The following is a 22,025-nucleotide window of genomic DNA, read 5'->3' on the forward strand; positions in this document are numbered from 1 at the left end:
ATTCACTCTCGCATTCACACACTGGTGGAGGCAATATTGCGCCATCGGCCCTTCTGGCCAACACCAGTAGGCGGTAGTTGAAGTATCTTGCCCAAGGACACAACGACCGAGACTGTCTGAGCCGGGGCTCGAACCGGCAACCTTCCGATTACAAGGTGAACTCCACACTCTTGAGCCACGATCGCCCTGCACTTCCTCCACTTCCCTACCATTGATTCATTAATGTTGAATTCTCTCGCAGCTGCTCTATTCCCATGTTGTTGCAGTATATTAAAAACTAACCTTGTATTGTGGATGAAAAATCTCAGTTGTTCTCCTGACTGAAGTTTGGCCCGTGTATAGTATCCATTAAGCAGTGCGGTTTACCAAAGTTGTACTAAAACATTTTTTAACAGATTTCTGCACGCCTAAATCGGTTCGAGGTCAGTAAGCACAACCAGAATTCATACATAAGGCACACTCTCGACTTTTGAGAAAATTAAAGGATTTTAAGTGCGCCTTATAGTGTTGAAAATACATTATACAGGAGAATATATCGTGATATATATCGTTACCGCACGTGCTTCAAATTATACCGCGATATAGATTTTAGGCCATATCGCCCAGCCCTAGAGCTGCTGTTACAGTGTTTGCTACAAGAACACACAAACACACAGAGCTCCAATGAGCTCACTGTTAATCTGTAAATGTGACATTTCTGCATTATGCGTTTGTATTATTTCATCTCTGGGCTTCCGGTTTCTTTCATTTAAGGAACATATTTAAATTGTAAACTGTTTTTCCTTTTTCCAGCTGAACTAGAGACAATTACTCACACATTTATGTCATTGTGCTTCTTCCTGTAAAGCTCTGTTTACTGGCTTAGATTTTAAAATACTTTTTTTTTTTTGTACTTACTTATAGAGCCCTAAACGGACAATGGACAGATCTCAGCTTCTTACTAAACACACTGCGGCTCGATGACAGGCTCAGGATGTGTTGGTTGTTCCTCATGACAGACTCGTACCTCTCACATCTACGTTTATCTGAATCTACAAGCAGCTGACAGCTTGTTCATTAACCAGACTTACTGTTGAGAATCTTAATGATAGTAAATGTTTTTAATGATCTTTTCTGTGTCACAACTTTATTTTGAATTGCTATCACCTGTATTTTAATTTTCTATTACACTTATATTGTGATTATTCTTTGTGACCTCATGTCTGTGAACATTGCTTTATTTCCTTCCTTCCTTCCTTCCTCCCTTCCTTCAGGCATTTCTGATGATGCCCAGCTCTACTGAGAATTTAATAAAAAATAAAAAAAGCGTAAAGCAGCTCTGGTACTTACATCATCTACATATATTTGAAGGAAAATGAATAAAAGAATAGAATAAATGACTGAATATTATACTACTGTATGATTTATGAATGATTTAAATTGTTCTACTTCAGGGTTTTTCCTGAATATGAAAAAATTGATTTTGTCCTTCCATCAAAAGGAAAATCACCAGAACTGTGGAAAAAAATATTTTTAAGCAGGGTTTAATTTACTTTAGCTTAAAAATGTTGTTATGAATAGTTTTGCTTGTGAGACGGCAAAAATAACAGGAAAATACACAGATTAATGTCATACGCCGAACTACAGATGTGCTTTGAAAAAACATGAAAACTGAAGAACGTCTGCTGTTGTGACACACTGAGACAACTGGGGATAAAACCTCTGAGCTGCTCACCATCATCTTGTTGTCTTTAAAAGCTCCTTCATAGTACAGGCCAAACTGGGTGACCACCACTCCGGTGCCCTGCCGCTGGTGGTCCTGCCACATGCCCATGTACTTCTCTCCTCTGGAAAGCAAACAGACAGCAGCCTATTTATCCCTTCATATGTGTAATATCAGAAAGCTGCCAGTAAATTTATAGGCAAAAGAACTGTCTGAGTGTGGGAATGAGCGTACTTGGTGATATCGTCAAAGACTCCATAGCCGGTCTTCTTGTCCTGCAGCCACTGACCAATGAAGACGCTGGGGGACGAGGTGTTCAGCTTGCCACTGCGCAGCATGCCGTGACCGTGCCGCACGCCCTCCTGAAAGGACCCGTCATAAACTTCACCGCTGGCATACCTGCAGTCAGATAGAGGAGGGGTGCTCTCTTACAACACAGCTGTTTCATCTATGACTGAACCTCAATCTGTTCTTTTATTGAAAAATTTCACTGCTAAAATGCTTCCTATGTCGTCTCTGATTTTAAGGAAAGCAAGCAAGAAGAACTTCTTTTATCAGGTGACAACATTTGCTAATGAGAAATCTCCCTCAAAACTGTTATAAGTATGTTTAAATACGGTTGCTGATAGTTAGCTCATCTTCATAAGAAAGAAAGCACACACAGGGTCAAATATATATACTGCACCTCGACCAGACACGTTTTGTAGCAATCAACACTTCATTGTTTGGTTCCTTGGCATGGATCCGGCTTTTAAGCATTGTCCACAAATTTTCATGGGTTGGGGCTTTGGGAGCACCATTCCAGAAGCTTAATGCTAGCATGCTTTATCCATTTAATAAAACCAGGTTTGATGTGTGTTTGGGATCATTGTCCTGTTGGAATACCAACTGTGTCCAAGTTTCAACAGTCTAGCTGATGATTTGAGATGGAGTTGAAGAATTTGGAGGTATTCCTTCTTCATTATTCCTTCCCCTTTGTGCAATATACCAGTACCACGGATACCAGTAATACTGGCAGCAATACAGCCCCAGAGCATGATGATATTCCCACCATGTTTGACAGCTGGGACAGTGCTCTTAGGTTTGAAAGCCTCACCTTTACTCCTCCAAACATGCGTCTTGTCATTGTGGTCAAAAAGTTCAATCTTTGTGTCGTCTGACCATAAAACTTTTCTCTAGAAGGCATTTGGCTCGTTAATGTGGGCATTTTCTTTTTTGATCAACACCCTCTCAGTCCATGGTGATGTTCTTCGCTGTGGACAGTGATGCTGGTGACTTCCACATTGTTTTGAGAATTGGTCAAACTAATGAGGCAAACAAACTACCAGTTGTAGTCAATCATAATCACTAATGAGAAGTTAATAGGTCTTAGCCTTATTAGGTTAAAGCATTGTAAGTGAATTCATGTATATACAGTGGGGCAAAAAAGTATTTAGTCAGCCACCGATTGTGCAAGTTCCCCCACCTAAAATGATGACAGAGGTCAGTAATTTGCACCAGAGGTACACTTCAACTGTGAGAGACAGAATGTGAAAAAAAATCCATGAATCCACATGGTAGGATTTGTAAAGAATTTATTCGTAAATCAGGGTGGAAAATAAGTATTTGGTCAATAACAAAAATACAACTCAATACTTTGTAACATAACCTTTGTTGGCAATAACAGAGGTCAAACGTTTACTATAGGTCTTTACCAGGTTTGCACACACAGTAGCTGGTATTTTGGCCCATTCCTCCATGCAGATCTTCTCGATAGCAGTGATGTTTTGGGGCTGTCGCCGAGCAACACGGACTTTCAACTCCCGCCACAGATTTTCTATGGGGTTGAGGTCTGGAGACTTGCTAGGCCACTCCAGGACTTTCAAATGCTTCTTACGGAGCCACTCCTTTGTTGCCCGGGCGGTGTGTTTTGGATCATTGTCATGTTGGAAGACCCAGCCTCGTTTCATCTTCAAAGTTCTCACTGATGGAAGGAGGTTTTGGCTCAAAATCTCACGATACATGGCCCCATTCATTCTGTCCTTAACACGGATCAGTCGTCCTGTCCCCTTGGCAGAAAAACAGCCCCATAGCATGATGTTTCCACCCCCATGCTTCACAGTAGGTATGGTGTTCTTGGGATGCAACTCAGTATTCTTCTTCCTCCAAACACGACGAGTTGAGTTTTTACCAAAAAGTTCTACTTTGGTTTCATCTGACCACATGACATTCTCCCAATCCTCTGCTGTATCATCCATGTGCTCTCTGGCAAACTTCAGACGGGCCTGGACATGCACTGGCTTCAGCAGCGGAACACGTCTGGCACTGCGGGATTTGATTCCCTGCCGTTGTAGTGTGTTACTGATGGTGACCTTTGTTACTTTGGTCCCAGCTCTCTGCAGGTCATTCACCAGGTCCCCCCGTGTGGTTCTGGGATCTTTGCTCACCGTTCTCATGATCATTTTGACCCCACGGGATGAGATCTTGCGTGGAGCCCCAGATCGAGGGAGATTATCAGTGGTCTTGTATGTCTTCCATTTTCTGATGATTGCTCCCACAGTTGATTTTTTCACACCAAGCTGCTCGCCTATTGTAGATTCACTCTTCCCAGTCTGGTGCAGGTCTACAATACTTTTCCTGGTGTCCTTCGAAAGCTCTTTGGTCTTGGCCAAGGCGGAGTTTGGAGTCTGACTGTTTGAGGCTGTGGACAGGTGTCTTTTATACAGATGATGAGTTCAAACAGGTGCCATTCATACAGGTAACGAGTGGGGGACAGAAAAGCTTCTTACAGAAGACGTTACAGTTCTGTGAGAGCCAGAGATTTTCCTTGTTTGAGGTGACCAAATACTTATTTTCCACCCTGATTTACGAATAAATTCTTTACAAATCCTACCATGTGGATTCATGGATTTTTTTTCCACATTCTGTCTCTCACAGTTGAAGTGTACCTCTGGTGCAAATTACTGACCTCTGTCATCATTTTAAGTGGGGGAACTTGCACAATCGGTGGCTGACTAAATACTTTTTTGCCCCACTGTACTTGAGCATGTATGTATACGTTAGACCGTGTGTGGATTAGAAATCCAAAATGAACTCAGAATTGTGCATTAAATCTAGCCAAACATCATCGTAATCATAATAATAGTAATTATAATAAAGGGCATGCTGCTGAAAATAATACATTTTCATGCTGCTCACCTGTATGTCCCCAGGCCGTGCATCTTGCCATCCTTCCAGTAACCTTGATAGTGGTCGTTCTTGTTCAGCGTCTTATTGGGGGCCACAAACTCACCAAAGCTGCATAAACAAAAGGTGATAAATCACGCTCTCAGGCTTACACACCCACACACAAATTGAACAATTACCATAAACAACTAGGAGATTTTAGGCTCCAGCACTCACCCATCTTCTAGTCCATTCTTGAATGCCCCAGTATATATTCTCCCATCACACCATTTCAAAACACCTCTGGGAAAACAAACAAACAACACTTTCCAATTTCTCAACATATAAGTAAAATTATCTAAGTGTAAATGCAACAGTGTGAACATCCAACCTGCCGTTGGGCTTTCCAGACAGCCAGCGACCCTCATATGTCGCATCCTTCAGTCGCCCTTCCTTATAAAACGTGTACGAAGCTGTTCTGGAGATGGGAGGCTCCAACTTCTGCACTGAGCTGCCTGACGCCACGTCCTGTCCTTTTCCGCTCAGGGCCTGGTCCACCGCCTGGTTGATGGAGCGAAGCCACTTGATCTAAGAATGAACAAACAGCCCAGTTCAGAAATAGAAATTGAGTTTTTAAAAAGGTAAACATCAGCTTTTAAACAGTTACCTTCTCCATGGGAGACGAGGCGAGCAAGGTGAGCGTCTCCTCAGGAGTGATCACCTTTAACCCATACCTACACGCACAGATACCCTTTGTTTTACCACGATATAAAAACTACACAGATGCAACAGTGAGGAAAGATCAAGACATGGATATTTACAAGTTATGACAAAATAACCCTACTTCTCCCCTGAATTAAATCTCAGTAAACACTTTCCATATTATGCTCCAAGCCACTAGTTTCAAATCTTAGTGAATAATTCATGAGGTTCATTTTGTAAACTATGGTTCCTATTATGGTATAAAAGCATGATAAAGAAGAATATGCTTTATGATGAACATGCAATGCCCCTCTGTTTCTAAGTCAGATCCAGCCCTCACTGCTGATGATGAGTTACCAAGGGGTCCCTGAGCAAAATGTAAACATTCAAGTATTTCCCAGGAACAATGGAAACTATTCATTGTTCCATTGTGAAGCAGAGATACTAATCTCTGCTTCATGTGCCCGTGCAATTATAGTTGCATAAATATAATACAGTGCTGTGCAAAAGTCTTGAAGTCTTTTGTTCTGTTCTCCGTCAACATGATCCCAGACTGCTTCAATAATGTTGAGGTCCGGGCTCTGGGGAGGCCGATCCATGACTGATAGAGTTCCACTGTGTGTTTTTATTTCCAGGTATGCTTTTACTTTATTGGAAGTGTGTTTGGGGTCATTGTCATGTTGAAAAATTAAACTGTTGCCAATCAAATGCTTTCCAGATGGTATTGCAGGTGGGTCAAAGTCTGATGGTACTTTTTGAGTTCGTAATTCATTAATTAACAAAATCTCCAACACCACTGACTGAAATGCAGATCCAAACCATGACAGAGCCTCTACTGTATTTTACAGACACTTACTGTTGTACCTCTCTGCTAACCTGCTCCCTGCATACTGACGATAATCTGAATCCCAAAATGTCAAATCTGTATTCATCACTCCATCAGACCTGTTATCACTGCTTTTCAATCCAGTTCTTATGTAAGGCTCTTTAAAGAGAAAGTTAAAAACTAAGTATGATCCTTTTCTTTTTTAAATGTAAATAAGAGTGGAGACTTGGTCATGGTTTGCGGATGACTAGGAGAGTTCAGGCTGTGTTGAAGAATAAAGGTGGTCACACCAAATATTGACTTTCAAGCTCGTTACAATTGTCCAAAATCTGTTTTTGCCTATTTTATTTCCATGTATTTTCAGTGCACCCATTTCCTATTTTCTTAGCAACATAGTTTCCTGGCTCAAAACTTCTGCAAAGAACTGTAAATATAATTACAAAGATAAGGTTTGTGTAATAATGACTCCAAAAGCTCCCTGTGAAATTCCTTCAATTATCATAGAAAAGCTGCAAACTTACAGGCCCGTGTCCTCCTCTGGGATTGGCTCCACCCACAGCGTGGCCAAAGGGAAGATGTGATGGGTGGAGAACTGGGGGAGAAAAAATGATGTCGGGAGGATAACAAGATAAAATGGAAAAGAGAGACAAGAAGAGAAGGCATCAAAGAGAATATAACCACCGACGGTGAGTGAGAGAGACAGCGACATGAACCCAACCACTACGAATGAGCACATCAGGTGATCGACAGACTTCACCAACGACCGGGACGCTTAAAAGAGAACAAGCAAACTGGGAACGACAACAAGTCCACATTTTTATATCTGTAAACCACTGCTTGCTTTAAACACCATTATTATTTTTCTTACCCTTTCCTTATTGTTATTGTCATTTTTTAATGACCGCCACTACAGTAACTCTGTTTCAGACTGTACTGGTAACATCAGGCATCATAATCCCGCTTTTTATGAGAATACGATGATTATAAGGCTACAATTCTACTTCTGGATCCACTGTTATGAGAATAACAGCAGAGAGAGTTTATTCTTTTTAAAGAATAGTAAAAATCAACTATCTGTATTTCAGGCTTGCATAAAAACATGTTTAAGCTTAAAATAGAAACCCAAGATTAAACATAAGACTAAAGCAGTCGTTCTCACGTCTTTAAAGAGGAAGTTAATCCTTTTTCTTTTGGCTTCTCACTCGGGTCTTCTGCTTTCAGACACCACTTTGACCGTCCTGCTAACACCTGCTGCTAAAGGCGTTAAAAATGGTCAAACTTGTTTGTGCATTTCTGGCTTTTTAAAACACTGACAAGACGAGGATGATTCAAGGGAGGCGCCAGTCAGAGAGCGAGGAGGGGAATCGAGATGCACACAACAATCACATTAGAGATGATGAAGAGGAATAAAGAAGAATATTAAACAGAATGAAAAAAGGAAAACAAGCAAGGAGAGGGGAAAGGAAACTGCTGTGGAGAAGTGAACCAGGAACTGTTGGTTTTTTAACACTTTAAATGGAAACGGATTTGTGCTTTCAGCTAACAGCAGAAACCAAGCCTTTACCGGGAAAGGAGAACTTAACATGAAAGATTTTAGACTCCAATGTGTCAGAGCAGATTTAAAAGAGCCTTGGTTACTGTCTGTTCATCTTTCCAAGCAGAATCCCACAGGTGGGGAGCAGGCGAAGGGGAGAGGAGGGGACGGAGGCTGGGCAATAGTGGACATATTCATGTAGTTTAGGTAGCAATGCACCCGCAGGTTCTGATATTGTCTCAACGAGTGTGAAACACGAGGAAAACCGCTGTAAACACGTGTGCGTTTCAAAAAGTTCTTTCAATTTTTTAGTACAAAATTTCCTCCTTTGTCTTTCCGTACATGCACGTAAATGTTTGTAAGCAGAGAGAACATAGCTGCCTTCCACTGAGCTCATGCAACCAACTTTATCGCAACCCCCCCAAAAGAAAAAAAAGAAAAAAGAAATGATTTGCTATTCACATTATTACTCACATTAGAATATAGAAAATATATCAAATGTTTGAACTAATTTGAAGTCATTTGACTGTTTCATGAAAAATATTAGTTCATTTTGAGTTTGATGGCAGCAACAAGTCTCAAGAAAGGTGGGACGGAAACAAAAGGCTGAAAAAGTAAGTGGTACTTAAAAAAACTAAAATTAAATTTAAAAAACAGCTGGAGGAATATTTTGCTTTTTAATTAGGTTAATTGGCAGACTGGGTAAGAAGAGAGCATCTTAGAAAAGACAGCACCTCAGAAGTTAAAGTGGGGAGAGTTTCACCAATCTGCGAAAGAAATGCTTGTCTGAATTGTGAAATAATTTCAGAACAATGCTCCTCAATGTAAAATTGCAGATACTATGACCATCAGGATATTCAGAGAATCTGGAAATTCTGGAGAAATCTCTGTGCGCAATGAACAGGGCGGAAGAAGAAGAAAAAAAACAAAAAAACAAAAAAAAACAAAATCAGTATTACCCAAATTATTCAGTCTGATTTTAAACGGTTGTAAAGTGTTGGAACTTATTCATATGCTTAAAAAATATTTTATAACTATTGGTATAATCATTTTATATATAATCAGTATAATTATCTCGTTGTTTCCTGTAAAAACCTGACTTATTACCCCCTATCCTAGCGTACCTTTAAGCATTTGTAGGTAAATATCATTAAATTGTAATTTCAAGTAAAATACAGCAAAATATCTTTTAATTACAGTTGAATTAAACCCTCAGTTGCAGGTCGTTTACAAAGTATTACTGATATTTGTTGTAGCACAGGTGCATCGCTAACATAAACTCATTCAGATATTTGGGGGGGGTCCACCTTAGTAAGTGTGTCCAACAGGGCCACATGTTGTCACACAGGGTCCCCCCACACCCCAAAGCGCGCGCGCGCACACACACACACACACACACACACACACACACACACACACACACACCCCAAAGCGCGCGCGCGCACACACACACACACACACACACACACACACACACACACACACACACACACACACACACACACACACACACACACACACACACACACACACACACACAAAACAAGGAGGAGGAGGAGGTGGGAGACAGGGTGAGTTGGGTCGCTATGCTGAGTTTTGCTGCTGGCCGCATACTTACAAGATTTTTACAAGGCGCCACGCCCTGACAGCACGGAGGCAAGCACACACAAACGCTTGAAACACACCAGGTTACAGTGTCTGAAATATGATGGCTTCATAAAGGTGAAAGAGGCGAAGAAGTGACGGGAGCGTTCAGTGTGAGCGCGTGTGTCTGTGTGGGTCTAACCTGTGCGTGGACCAAAACATCGTTGAACAGGATGAACCAGTTGACGGAGAACCTGCCGGCATTCTGCAGGGTCAGACCTTTGTTGCTGCTCTCGCAGATCAGCCGCCGGTAAGGCTTCCGCAGAGAGTCCTGACGACAAACAAGGATGCCAATCGGCATTATGGAGCATCACATAACACCTTGGGACTGAACGTGGAAGGCTTGGTGCGAGCAATGATACAGAAGATGAGGACAGAGAGTTTACCGTCATTTTTCCAGGAAAGATCTTCCAGAAGTGAACAGTGTAGTCGGCCTCTTTCCTTTTTCGCTTCAGTTGCAAGACCGAAGCTTCAAACTTGGAGCAGCTGTCCTGAAGCTTCTGATACTCAGTGGAACACTAAAAAACCCCAAAAACAAACAAACAAAAAAAAGTAGTTAATTTAGGCCAAAAATCTAAAACCTATATAAGATAAGGATTATTTTAAAAAAAACCCATCTTTATATATTTTGTAAGTATACAAATAATTTCCTGTATTCCAGTATTTATTAAGGAGGAAATATGAAAGTTACTATAAAACAAGGAGATTAAACTGTGTAGAAATGACAACACAAGATGAAACCTGATGTTAGTAAAAAGAGGAAATAACAGAATACAAACTTTGAGGTCACATGCGCTGCTGCTCAAGTTTCTTCCACCTACCACTTCGAAGCAGGTGGCCAGTTTGAGCAGCAGCCGGCTGTATTCGTGAAGGTGGCGTGCAGGGAGGTAGAAGAGCACCACCAGGAGGTCGGCTGTGGTGAGGTTCTCCTCGCCGCACTCTGACAGCTTCTGGAGCAGCTCCGGACCTTTCCCAAACAAGTCTCTACGAGAAAATCACCACCGATTTATCATAAAGGATTCACTTTTTAATTTTTCTTTTCTTAAACATGTGGAGTTAATGTAGAAATTGTTTGTGTGCACTCACATGGATGGTTTGGTCAGAGCCTGGAAGCCTCCCATCACCTGGAAGTTTCCGACGGCGCTGCAGTAACTTCATACACACAAAAGCTAAAAGCGTTAAGGACTTAAACTCTTAGCAAATGTTTCAAGTTGTGTTTTGTTTTTGGACACGTACTCGTTGTAACAGTCGAGGAAAATACTGGTGTGCTCCAAGATGAGAAGGCTTTTGACCTCACGACAACGCCGCAGGCTAGCAGTGAGGCTGGTGGCGTGCTGCCCAGTCAGGTGACACAGACGGCCAAACATGTTCGCCAGTGTCTGCAGGAGGCCGAAGATGACCTGCCCGAGGGCCGAGCTCAGAGACTCTAGAGAAGGATGGGATAGGAAAAGAAGAAAATCAAGGCTGCTGAAAACTTTTTTAAACTTTGGGAAAACCTTCGTCTTCCTGATGTGTCCTTCTTACCCAGCTCCAGCAGAGGGCGTAAGATCTGAGACTTGATGTTACACAGCTTGCAGTAAAACCTCCTCTCAGCTGACGCGAGCTCGTGGAGGCTGGCGATGAAGCCCATCACATTCCTGTCAGAGAGTGCCACGCACCGCCGCCCACCCGCGAACACACTGCTCACATAACCAAGCTGGGAAAAACACAAGAAACGCACATTCACACTCGTACAAACACACAACCTGAAGCTAAGTGCTGAGCTAAAAGCAAGAACCTGTAGCATTAAACTACGTACATTCATGCAGAAGGGCAGCAGAACAGGCTGCTGGGTGTAGCCCCCCGCCTGCTCCTCCTCTTCCTCCTCTCCTCCTCCCTGCTGATGCAGCTCCTTCTCATTACCCCCCTCCTCCTCGCCCTCCTTCACCTGCTGCCCGCTGTAGTAAATGATGGGCTGGATGCAGTCTCCATCTGCGAGCAGGAGTGTGTGCCTCTCTCCTGCGCTCACGTCCCACACTCGGATCCCTTCTGACAGCTGGATGAGGAAAGCAGATGTTGAAAGACACCAACTTACACGATTGATGTGCATGAACGGGAAAAGAGTGGTGGTCTCCTCACCTTGGCGAGGCGGGGGACGGTGCTCGGTGACTCCATGTGTCCCAGCTGGCCAGAGCTGTTACTGCCCCATGAAAACACCTGGAAGGTATAAAGTACACACACATACAAGAGTGAGGTCTCTGAATGAAAACACAAAATATTTATGGGCTTTTACTTGCTTTGACAGGGTTAATGTCACTGCTCTGTGCCAACAGCAGGTTTATTTTCATGCTTATTTCTGGATCCTGATTGGTCACTGTGGCGTCAGGGTTATTGATATATATCCACTTCTTAGTTTTGCATGATCAAGACATTGCTGATCTATGCTTTTGTCCTTTTAATGTCAAAACAAAAACAAAAAAACCTGTTGATGTAGAACTGCTCATCCTTTTAAAATATAGTTTCTACTTCGATTCAATGACCAACCTGAGACTGAGCCGTCAGAGCGAGGGAATGGTGAGCGCCGGCCGCCACCCGCACCACCTCCTTGTTGTTCAGACTCTTGATGCAGAGCGGCTGCAGTCTGCAAAGACACACAACACACTGCTGGTCAGAGGGCAGCCATTTATATCAGAGTTAATGACATGCTATGTAAACACAGACGTGAGTTTACTGTCAAGACAACAGCAAACAAAAAATGTCCAGCCTAAAAATTTTGTATCAGAGGACAACTGATATTTTTGAGACAGATACTTGGTGATCAAACAACTGGATATATCAGCCGATATTTTCTGTTAAACAAATACATTTGCTAGGTTTAGATATGAGTTTTGATTACCATAACTTGACAACATAGTTTAAAAACAATTTTTCTTTTCATTGTCACAAGCACTGGATTATTCATTTGGCACGACTCCTCAGATCAGCTGCTTGTTGTTTGTGGCGTTCAAACCACGTGTTGCAAAGTGTCCACTAAAGGGCAAACTATGCAACATCAAACCCGTTTCTTTATTTACCTTTTTACTTTAATTTATTGGAAACGGCCAAAACTGACATATCGGCGAATAGGTAATATTGGCTGATATATTGGATAGGCTCTAATCTGTACTCATGTGTGTTTACCGAAGGCTGGTCAATGAGTTTTTATTTTCAAAGTTAACAATGTAAATCGGTGTTAAACCCCCAAAATAATAATGATAAAGACTGGTGGTGAAGTGGCTTGATTTTTTTTTTTTTTTTTTATGACCTTGAACATTTGCCTTTATGGTCCAGACATCCTGTTATTACTGTGACAGGTGTGTCCAACCTGGCCAGGTTGTCTCCGTGTCCCAGCTGTCCATGCTCGCCGTGGCCCCAGCTCCACACCTCTGTCTGCAGGGTGGGCAGCACCTCGTGGTCCTCGGGGATGGCCCCCCCCAGCGGGGTGAGGGCGACCGCTCGCATTTTGGGACGACCGGCTTTCCTTAGCAGTCGCGGTGACACTGCAGGAGTCAAAAACAGAGAGGTCTGTCCACTGCACAGACATTTAAACAGCTTCAGTATTTTCCTCTGTTATTTTTCAGTTCTTATTATTAATATTCTAATTACTAGCTTCCGGCTGAATGAAAAAGTTTTAACTGAATTTTTTACGAGATAATCAGTTTAGGGTGTAAAGTTCAGACAAACAAACAGGAGTTTAAAAAGAAAGGCAAGCCTGCACAGAGACACATCAGCCACTAAAATCATGACAAACACTATGGAAGCCCTGAGATCCAAAAATCCAGACAGTCAACTTTCACAATCAAACTTTTTTCCTGTCCCGAGTCAAAAGGTTATTGTAGGTTACTTCTTGTATGTGTGAGGCAAGAAGTGCATCACTCCCCTGCTTCAAAACTTCTCAAGAAGGTTAGCAACATTAGCAACATGTGCAGCATTTAAGCATGAGCAGCATGCTCTGGGACATTAAAGGCTACTAGGACAAAACTGGAAAGAACACAAGCCTTTACCACAAATATCAGTCATGTAAATGTGAGCATGGTGAGATGGTGGTGAGAGCGTTGTGTAACTTAAACTGAACAAAAACAAAGAACGTGCAGACATACAGGAAGTCCGGAAGAAGGTGGTGTTCTTTGCGATCTCCAGACCGGGTGATCCAAATCAGCTGGTTGTTAGCCACATAAGAACGTCACAGTACACATTAGTGTGGCCGTGCCAATTGTGGAACAAAGCAGCTAGTCAGCTTAGTCTTTGGTGGAAACGGGATCAAATATCAGGATATCCAGACAGCAGCCACTCTTTATGAATGCAAATTCGCCAAATATCATTGTCAGTTGACAGTTGATGGTTTCAACAATGCATATGGACCCAAGCCAACCCTCCATTAAGGCTGCAGATAGGCTGTTTACCTCCATGCGTCCAATGCAAAACCTTCTCCACTCTGGAGACCCACATCTTTGTCTTCTTCATTTTAATCTTCTTTCCTATACGGATCGCCACAGTGACTGCCTACATCTGACTCCATTTCTAACATCCTCCTCTGTCAAGCCAACCCTCTGCATGTCTTCCTTCTCTAAATCTGTGAATAGTCTCTGAGGTCTTCCTGTTTTTCTCAGGTTCAAATCATCTCAGCCTCTCCAACTTTTTCTAAAGCGCTGAACCTGAGCTGTCCCTGTGATGTACTCCTTGCTAATCCGTCCATCCTGGTGACTCCCAGTGAAAATTTGAACACCTTTAACCTCGTGTCTTTTTGTTAGTGACGCCGTCTCCATACCTACATCATAGCAGGTCTCACTACCATCTCGTAAATCTTCTCTTTCACTCTTGTCGCTATCCTTCTGTCACAAATCAATCCTGACACTCATCTCTACCTGCTCTACCCTGCTTGCGCTCTAATTCACCATTCTTTCTCAAAGGCCTAAAGATAATCACCTACACTGCCCAAACTCTCTTGATTTGGTTGTTGGCATATAGCACGTGTAAAATGTCTGTGTGAACTCGTCTGGCAGGTTTTAGGGTTTCCTCATCAAACATTATCTATCAGGTCTTTAAAAACCGACATTCATAAGATGTCAGCTTATAAACCGATGATGAAATCTATAGCCAACCGTGTCAGGCTCTCCCAGTAAGGAAAGAAAGATATGATGACAGACAAACAGGCAGAGGGAAAGTCCATCTATCTAATTCCCACTCTGGGTCACTCAGAAGCAAAGGGCTTTCCCATAATGCACCAAACACCTTTCTCTCTAAATCACACCTAAAACCTTCATTCTGCTCTATTAAATCTGCTAAATCCTTTTGTTCTTGCTGCCGTTTTCTAGAACAGTGAAACACGCTGACAGGAGGAGGTGATCATTTTAACATGAAGCATTTACAACCCAAGCAGCATTTTGCTTTTGTTACTTTTAGAACTAAAATATAAAAATAAATATATTTATATTAATTTAAATTATTAATTTTATTATTTATTTATTTTATTATTCATTAAAATATTTTTTTATATTTTTCCCCAATGAAAACATTGATGTCTATGTGAGTTTTTCAGTAGTGTGTGTGTGTGTGCTTGGATACATCTGTTAATAATTAATAAGTGGTGCAGTGACCTTTGACTCTTATACAAGTCACACACATTAGACAGATGACTTGACTTTCTCATTTTTTAAAGTGCTCTTGCGCAACAGTTCTCCAGGCTTTCTGAGGGCCCTTCAAAGGTTTTGTTTTGCTGCTTTTTCAATCCTTTTCATTGCAGTCCTTGTCCCTGACCATTTTCAGAGGAATGTTTTTTGTTTGTTCAGCCACTTAACACTGACCTATGAATCATTCAAGTATAAAGAAGGCTCTTAAGTCAAGGGATGAACCAGTGCTGCATCTACACATAACAGACAACTCAAGATCCAACTTAAATTTTTTGTATCTTTAGGCACTTTGTTATTGTATGTTGCTATTTCTTTAATTAAATCTATGAAAAATCACAAAGATAACAGTCTGATAGAAAACATTTTTTTTGGCACAAAGAAGGGATTTCCTAAAAATCCTGGCATGTTGTGAAGTGGGGGTCTAATAAGGATCTACAGTAAATTAAAATTATATGAAAGTCATGTTGTTAGGAAACATTAGGAAAAATTCCATTAAAGACTTGACACAGGACCTGAGAGATGCATCTACTGTTCACTAAAGCTTCAAAAGAAATGGTCTCGGTATACTAGTAAGTGCATTTGCATATACACAAGAATACTCCTAAAAACCTTGAACAAAACAAGTCATCTATATCTTTACAATCAATCAGGCCTGGTTCATGTAAAAAACACAAAACGTGCACTTCACAGATATTTAAAGGCAATCAGAGATGGAGTGGCTGGAGGTGACATTGTGCTGAATATGACAGAAACATCACATGGGCATGAAGCATGCCGCAACACTGAGCTCACAAGTTCAATAATGAAGCCTGAAGCGTGCACAGACTGCCATCGACCTGCACGAGCGCAAGGCGTACTTACGCAGCAGGCCATAGGAGGAGGATAAGAGGTGAACAGCGTATCTACCCTGTGAGAGCAGCCCTGGCAGCGAGAGGCGGCGTCGCAGACCCTCTGCCTCCTCTTCACGGATGTCCCCTGTGCTGGAGCTCTTCTTCCCCTGCATGGAGTCCTCCTGGCGGACACGCTCAGCAGAGTTATCGACCACTCCAGGGGATCCTCCTGACCGCGAGGCCCCTGAGGGGAGGTAGAAGTTCATCATCTTTTTCAGGGACAGGGCCTCGTAGGTGGAGGCCACCCGCCCGCCCACTGCAGAGGCGCAGGAGGCAACCAGGTTGTTGAGTGCCGAGGTGGGGGTGGAGGACATCAGTCCTCCAGTTGAGGGCTGGAAGAGAAGTGAAAGATGGTCAAAAGTTTAAAGATGTTTGGGTGGAAAATGGAAAATAAAAAGTTGTAGCTTTTTGTGACTTTTCAAATACATTTTTGAGTGAAAGCCGTCATTAGATTTTAGAGAGTGGTGGTCTCCCATCCTGATGCTTTTGTTCTAGCATTCAAACGGCTTCAAACTACACTGGCAGCGTTTTAGAATCCATAAACAAATACTGTCAAAAAATTACGCAGTTATCGTAGCCACAAGCTAAATAAAACAACTAGCCTAATGGTCAGTTTTTGAACTTTCCAGTTATCCTTGAACATATCGTGTGTGACGCATTGTTTCTTATTTTAACTAGAATCCATACAAATCAAAACCATGATGTGGTGATGAGCGGTGCATCTGACTTTTCCCCACACACCTGAAAGTTTCTTCTATGTTTTCTGGAAGCTTGTTTCTGTCACTGATTTATCATCTCAAAATGTTTACATTTTAGTCAACAGAAAGTGGAAACAAGCTTCCACCATGTTTTATACAGTCTACAGGTGAAATTGACTATGGCTGCTCAAAAAACCTTTGTATGCATTGGTGACAACTACTTTTTTTACGCTCATTAATCACACAAATGCCACTTTTGCTGTTTTCTTTTTTTTTTTGAAAATGACCACATAACTAAAACGTCACGAAAGGCATTCCTCAGTTATTTCTACTTCTAAAAGCAGTTGCTCCGGACTTCAAATTACAGTGAACAAGCAAATATTTAACAAAAAGCATCCAGAAACAGTTTGAGAAGTTTAAGATTAAGTTGTCAACACAGCCCCATGACCTGCTGGAGTCTGCTCCGAAACCATAGCTGTTGCTTCCTATATTGGAACAGAGGAAGTCTGAAGCAAAACTGTGGCAGCAACTTTTCTGTGTTCCAGCAGGAAGTTCCTCCACTGATGTTTCAGACCCACCCGTTTGCTGACTTGAAGCTTAAACTCATCTGCTCCATGTTTATAAAAGGGGGAGGTAAACCTTTAAGCTGAAGTCACTCCAGCAATCGTGGCGTCTGATTTTTCACGTACTATTGCATTAAAGGATAAAAGCAGTGACCAAGCCTCCTCAGTTATTTTGGTTGATATAGATCTCACGGTTATCTAACAAGACATTTCAAAATCTACTTCAAATAGATTTAAGTAGCAGAGTTAGTGAATCAAAAAAAACAAAACAACGAATGCTCGCTTTTTCTCTCTACTGTCACGCTGCTCACCAGCAGAGCGTTCAGCCCTCCGCTTGCCTGTGTGTTCGTCTGTGTGTTGTCGGACAGCTTCTTCAGGTAGTCCTTCACGGCCTGCTCGTCTGGATATGGTGAGCTCTTGGCCCCGGCAACAGCATCACTCTCAGCTCCAGATAGAGCCGAGGTGTCTGAGTCTGAGACCTGGAGCATGCCATTAACCAAAGATGCTTCCCCTTCCTCAGAGGCATGAGGTTGGGAGGGGACAGAGGTGGGGTCAGCAACTGTAGGCACTGCCGGGGACTCTGACTTTGAGGTGTAGGAGGGGAGGACAGGCTCTGATGGGGATGTTTTGAGACCTGTGGTTGGGTTGGGTGCCTCCAGCTTGCCGTCATCCTCGGTCAGCTCCACGCCAAGCGGGCAGTAGTGGCTGTCAGAGATGATGACGTGGTCCTCTTTGTCTGTCATGGTGTAGAGCAGTTCGTTACACCTCCCACATTTGTCCACATGAGGCCGGTGGCCATCGTGAGACCCCAGGCAGCGCACCAGAGCGAGGCTGTGAGATGCCCCGCAGGCCACCTGTAAAACATACCGACCTGCCAGGTGCTCCACCTTCTGAGGCTTCCACACAGGGAAGACGGCGGCATTGAGGCCCAGCTGGCAACCGCTGCCCCATGCCCACACCTCACGCTGCACCGACAGAGCCAGGGTGTGCTTCTCCCCACAAGCCAGCTCCAGCACAGGCACTGTCTGCGGGGGGACAGTGACAGTGTCCAAGTCCTGCAGGGCGACGGGAGTCGGGTTGGGAACAGTGCTAAGGCCCGACAAGCCGCACTGTCCCGCACTGTTCTCCCCCCACATGTGGACGCCGCCATCCTCCGTCACTGCCCCACTGTGAAAGCTTCCGGCTGCGACTGTGACCACCCGCTGCCCACTGAGCGCGCTCTCCAGGGTCGGTTTGGCTGGCTCTGGCACTTGACTCTGCTTCCACGGCAACTCGCCGAAGCTGTACACCTGTCCCCCTGAAGAAGATGTAACAACAGACAATCAGTGTGGGTTAACTTTGATTTATCCAAAAACATCAGAATAAAGATTTAGAAATCACAACATAAAAGCATGACTTCTGATCAATACAAACAGTAAAGACAGAATGAATTCATGAAGATGTGCTTAAGTATCGACTATGACTCTGTGACAAGTCATAAACATGTCCCTCCAAAAGAAAAAGAAGTTTCACCTTCCACCAGGAGAACGCCATGCTGCGAACCCAGAGCGACCTGGAGGACCGGCCGGGGGAGGAGCAGCCTCTCTGGGGTGATGCTGTAAGAGTAGCCCTTCCAAGAGTGGAGCAGTCCTCGCTCGCCGCCGCTGCCATCGTCCCAAGAGCTGGGGGAGAGAAATTGTAGAGATTAGCAAGAGTGAATTAGAAAGGAAGTGTAAGGATCCTTCCCAAGGAAAGGTAGGGAACTGGGTACTGTATTCTGTATTTAGGACCTCATCTAACAAAACTGAGGAAAAACATGACAGAGAATCAGAGGTGCGTGGGTGGCTGATAAAGCAGAGCAGAGGCAGACAAATCGCCTCAGTAGGCGTTTGATCCCCACACCCCTCACTTCTCCTGAACAACAGATGTTTTGTCAGTGAAAGCAGAAGTGAGCACAACAACTCCATCCTTAGGCAATGTCACATGGTGATCACAGGCAGCCAGCTGAGTGGCATAATCCTGCAGAGAACTAGGAGGGGGATGACTCTGGGTAGACCTACCTCTTACTCTGGATTTCCATCAGTGGGGTTGATACTCCTCTATCAGCATGTCAGATTCAGGACTCCTCCTATTCCTCCTCCTGCTGCCGCCGCTGCTGCTAATTGAGGTTCTGAAAGCAAAAGTACAAACAGTCAAACATTATCAGTCCAGCCACAGTGACTGAACTATGGGGGAATATCCAGAAGGAAACCCCTGAAACACAAGCCAACAGACTGGGGTGTCACAATAAAAGTGCTAAGGGCACATTTTTATATATTTAACCCCTTAAAACTCCTCAGGCATGTTATTAGCCGCCGGTAGATAACATTAGCTGATTAGCCACAGAGCTAGTTGAAACCACAGGTGTCGCTGCTCTGTTTTCTGGATTTTAAAAATACATTTATTAAAGATACATTTCCTCACCAGCCGGCCGTCTGCACTGCTCCTCGAGGTGTTCACGTAAAGAGGTCGCTGACACACGCGGTAGTGAGCGTGTTTAGACGCTGTCTGCTGCTCATTTCTGTAATGTTGACACGCTGAAGATCGTCCAACTGTCAGGAGGTCCCACTCCTCCGCGGGAGCGAGCCGGAACGAAGAGAGCGCGCCTTAAAGGGACAGCACACATATTTTTTATAGGACGTGTTGTTGGTATCACAAGTTGGAAGATTTCAGCTTTTGGTGAGAGGAGTCGCCTTCAGATCGTATTATCTGTCATATTAGCAGGCTTTCATAGGCGGGAAAGTGTCAGGGCATCAGTAGAAAGTTCACAGATTAAAATGTAACACATTGGACGAACATAGTCAGGCAGACATGTTTATTATATCCAAAAAACTAACAGTAAATACAGCACTGTGCAAAAATGAGCCACTTCTCACATCAGTGTATTTTTCTTGGAAAATGGGAAATAGCAATAAAGCTTAATTGAAACGTGCAGACTCTTAGGCAGCTTTGTTGCATTTCTTTAAGTAGTCTTCAGAAATAGTTCTCCAGGCTTCTCGAAGGACATTCAAAGATTTTCTTTGGATGTTTCTGCCTTTTGTTCTGTTCTCTGTCAACATGATCCCACACTGCTTCAATAATGTTGAAGTCTGGGTTCTGGGGAGGCCAGTCCGTGACTGATTGATTCACAGTGTGTTTTTCTTTCCAGGTATATTTTTATTGCATTGGCAGTATGTTTGGGATCATTGTCATGCTTTTTCCAATCGGACGCTTAAAAAATCTGAAGACAGCCTGGAGAACTATTGCTCAAGAGCACAAATTGTGGACTTTAAACCCTGGACCGCCAGGGCTTTTGCATCTTAGCCACCGGAGCACTAGATCCTCATGGTTCCTTGTGCAGGTTATCCACAACTTGAATCCAGAGTGAGGTAAAGCAATGTTTTTAACTTCGCAAGGGTAGTTTGAATCTAACTCAGTGTGGCCCCTTACCTAGAACCAATTGAGGAGACCAAGGGCAAAGTTACCTCTGACAACAGCACTTCTGGGATGCCTCTGGATGTGAGGTGTTTTGAGCATGCCCAAAAGCAGGAGCCCCTGGGGCAGACTGGCAGACTGTTTTTAAAACAGCATAGAAATAGGAATATTATGCTTTTCCTCACAAATGTCAGGTTTAAATGCCACACACAGTCCAATGGGCAAGCTTTAAAAAGAAACTACAACAGAGTGAGACCTCTTATTTGTTTCCTGCTCTCAGGCCCGGCTCAGCTGCTGCCGTTGTTGTGACAGACTCTACGGAAAGCGGAGGGCTCAGGATAGAAAGAACGCAAAGTCTAAAAAGGGGTCAACAAATACCCTTATACAACTCTTAATGACTTTAAAACAGTGACTGGCACTATTTCACAACAGGGCCTTTATATAAACTGGCTTTTGTAATATTTATATTTAAATACTGAAACATATTTAATTTCTCGATCGTGGCTCAAGAGTTGGGAGTTCGCCTTGTAATTGGAAGGTTGCCGGTTCGAGCCCTGGCTTGGACAGTCTCGGTCGTTGTGTCCTTGGGCAAGACACTTCACCCGTTGCCTACTGGTGGTGGTCAGAGGGCCCGGTGGCGCCAGTGTCCGGCAGCCTCGCCTCTGTCAATTTTCAATAATAAAATGAGAAAATGCACTAAATACAAATCCTGTAACATTAAAGTCTGTAGCCTGATCTATGGTATTGACTTCATTTTTTTTTTTGCTACTTTCATTTTATAAAACAAAAGAAAAACAGAAATATAAAAGAATAATCTCAAAACACAAACCAATCGCCTCTGGCACCTAAAATATAAAGGGGAGGTTGAATAAAAAGAAGTTTTAAATATCAAACAACAACCATACACGTTATTTATCCTCCCAAATCAGAATCAATCTATACACATTTGAGTATCAGAAGATAAAAGTTGGAAATGTTTCCACAAACTGATAACAAATAACACTATCAGTGTGTTTTATACAGATATGTCCAAGGAAGATTTTATTTTCAGTTGGTGAAATTTTTTCATAAACTTTTAACTATGAACTATAATTACAAAAAAAATTGTGTTACCTGATATTTTGATGTATGTTTTGGTTTGTTTGGTTTTCAGTATTTAAATGTGTCACCCGAAGAGGATAAACAAGATAAAAGATGAATGTAGCTTCTAGGTCGGAAAAGTGAAGCCAATGTGGAAGTGCC

The 22,025-nt window shown here is 42.9% G+C and overlaps 1 protein-coding gene across 6 annotated transcripts in view; it reads right to left on the minus strand.

The window, feature by feature from the left end:
- als2b (alsin Rho guanine nucleotide exchange factor ALS2 b) overlaps positions 1-19,959 on the minus strand; it is a 32,449-nt gene extending 12,490 nt beyond the window's left edge. The window contains exons 1-23 of one of the 6 annotated variants that reach the window (XM_026158189.2): positions 19,794-19,959; positions 19,391-19,500; positions 18,864-19,012; positions 17,663-18,648; positions 16,107-16,422; positions 12,896-13,070; positions 12,076-12,172; positions 11,671-11,748; positions 11,351-11,587; positions 11,077-11,248; positions 10,789-10,978; positions 10,639-10,704; positions 10,374-10,536; positions 9,939-10,070; positions 9,695-9,823; positions 9,527-9,550; positions 6,896-6,966; positions 5,514-5,580; positions 5,238-5,434; positions 5,084-5,149; positions 4,880-4,978; positions 1,937-2,101; positions 1,715-1,826 (exon numbers count right to left, since the gene is read on the minus strand). In XM_026158189.2, the coding sequence (XP_026013974.2) occupies positions 1,715-1,826; positions 1,937-2,101; positions 4,880-4,978; positions 5,084-5,149; positions 5,238-5,434; positions 5,514-5,580; positions 6,896-6,966; positions 9,527-9,550; positions 9,695-9,823; positions 9,939-10,070; positions 10,374-10,536; positions 10,639-10,704; positions 10,789-10,978; positions 11,077-11,248; positions 11,351-11,587; positions 11,671-11,748; positions 12,076-12,172; positions 12,896-13,070; positions 16,107-16,422; positions 17,663-18,648; positions 18,864-19,012; positions 19,391-19,410 (3,711 nt within the window). In that variant the 5' untranslated portion in view covers positions 19,411-19,500; positions 19,794-19,959. Of the gene's footprint in view, positions 1-1,714; positions 1,827-1,936; positions 2,102-4,879; positions 4,979-5,083; positions 5,150-5,237; positions 5,435-5,513; positions 5,581-6,895; positions 6,967-9,526; positions 9,551-9,694; positions 9,824-9,938; positions 10,071-10,331; positions 10,537-10,638; positions 10,705-10,788; positions 10,979-11,076; positions 11,249-11,350; positions 11,588-11,670; positions 11,749-12,075; positions 12,173-12,835; positions 13,071-16,106; positions 16,423-17,662; positions 18,649-18,863; positions 19,013-19,390; positions 19,501-19,793 lie in introns of all 6 variants that reach the window. The other 5 variants (XM_026158186.2, XM_080296891.1, XM_026158190.2 and 2 more) reach the window with 5 other exon arrangements.
- Positions 19,960-22,025: the final 2,066 nt, after the last annotated feature.

Source organism: Astatotilapia calliptera, chromosome 23 (genome assembly GCF_964374335.1).
Source record: "Astatotilapia calliptera chromosome 23, fAstCal68.1, whole genome shotgun sequence".
In the NCBI taxonomy this organism is placed as follows: Eukaryota; Metazoa; Chordata; class Actinopteri; order Cichliformes; family Cichlidae; genus Astatotilapia; species Astatotilapia calliptera.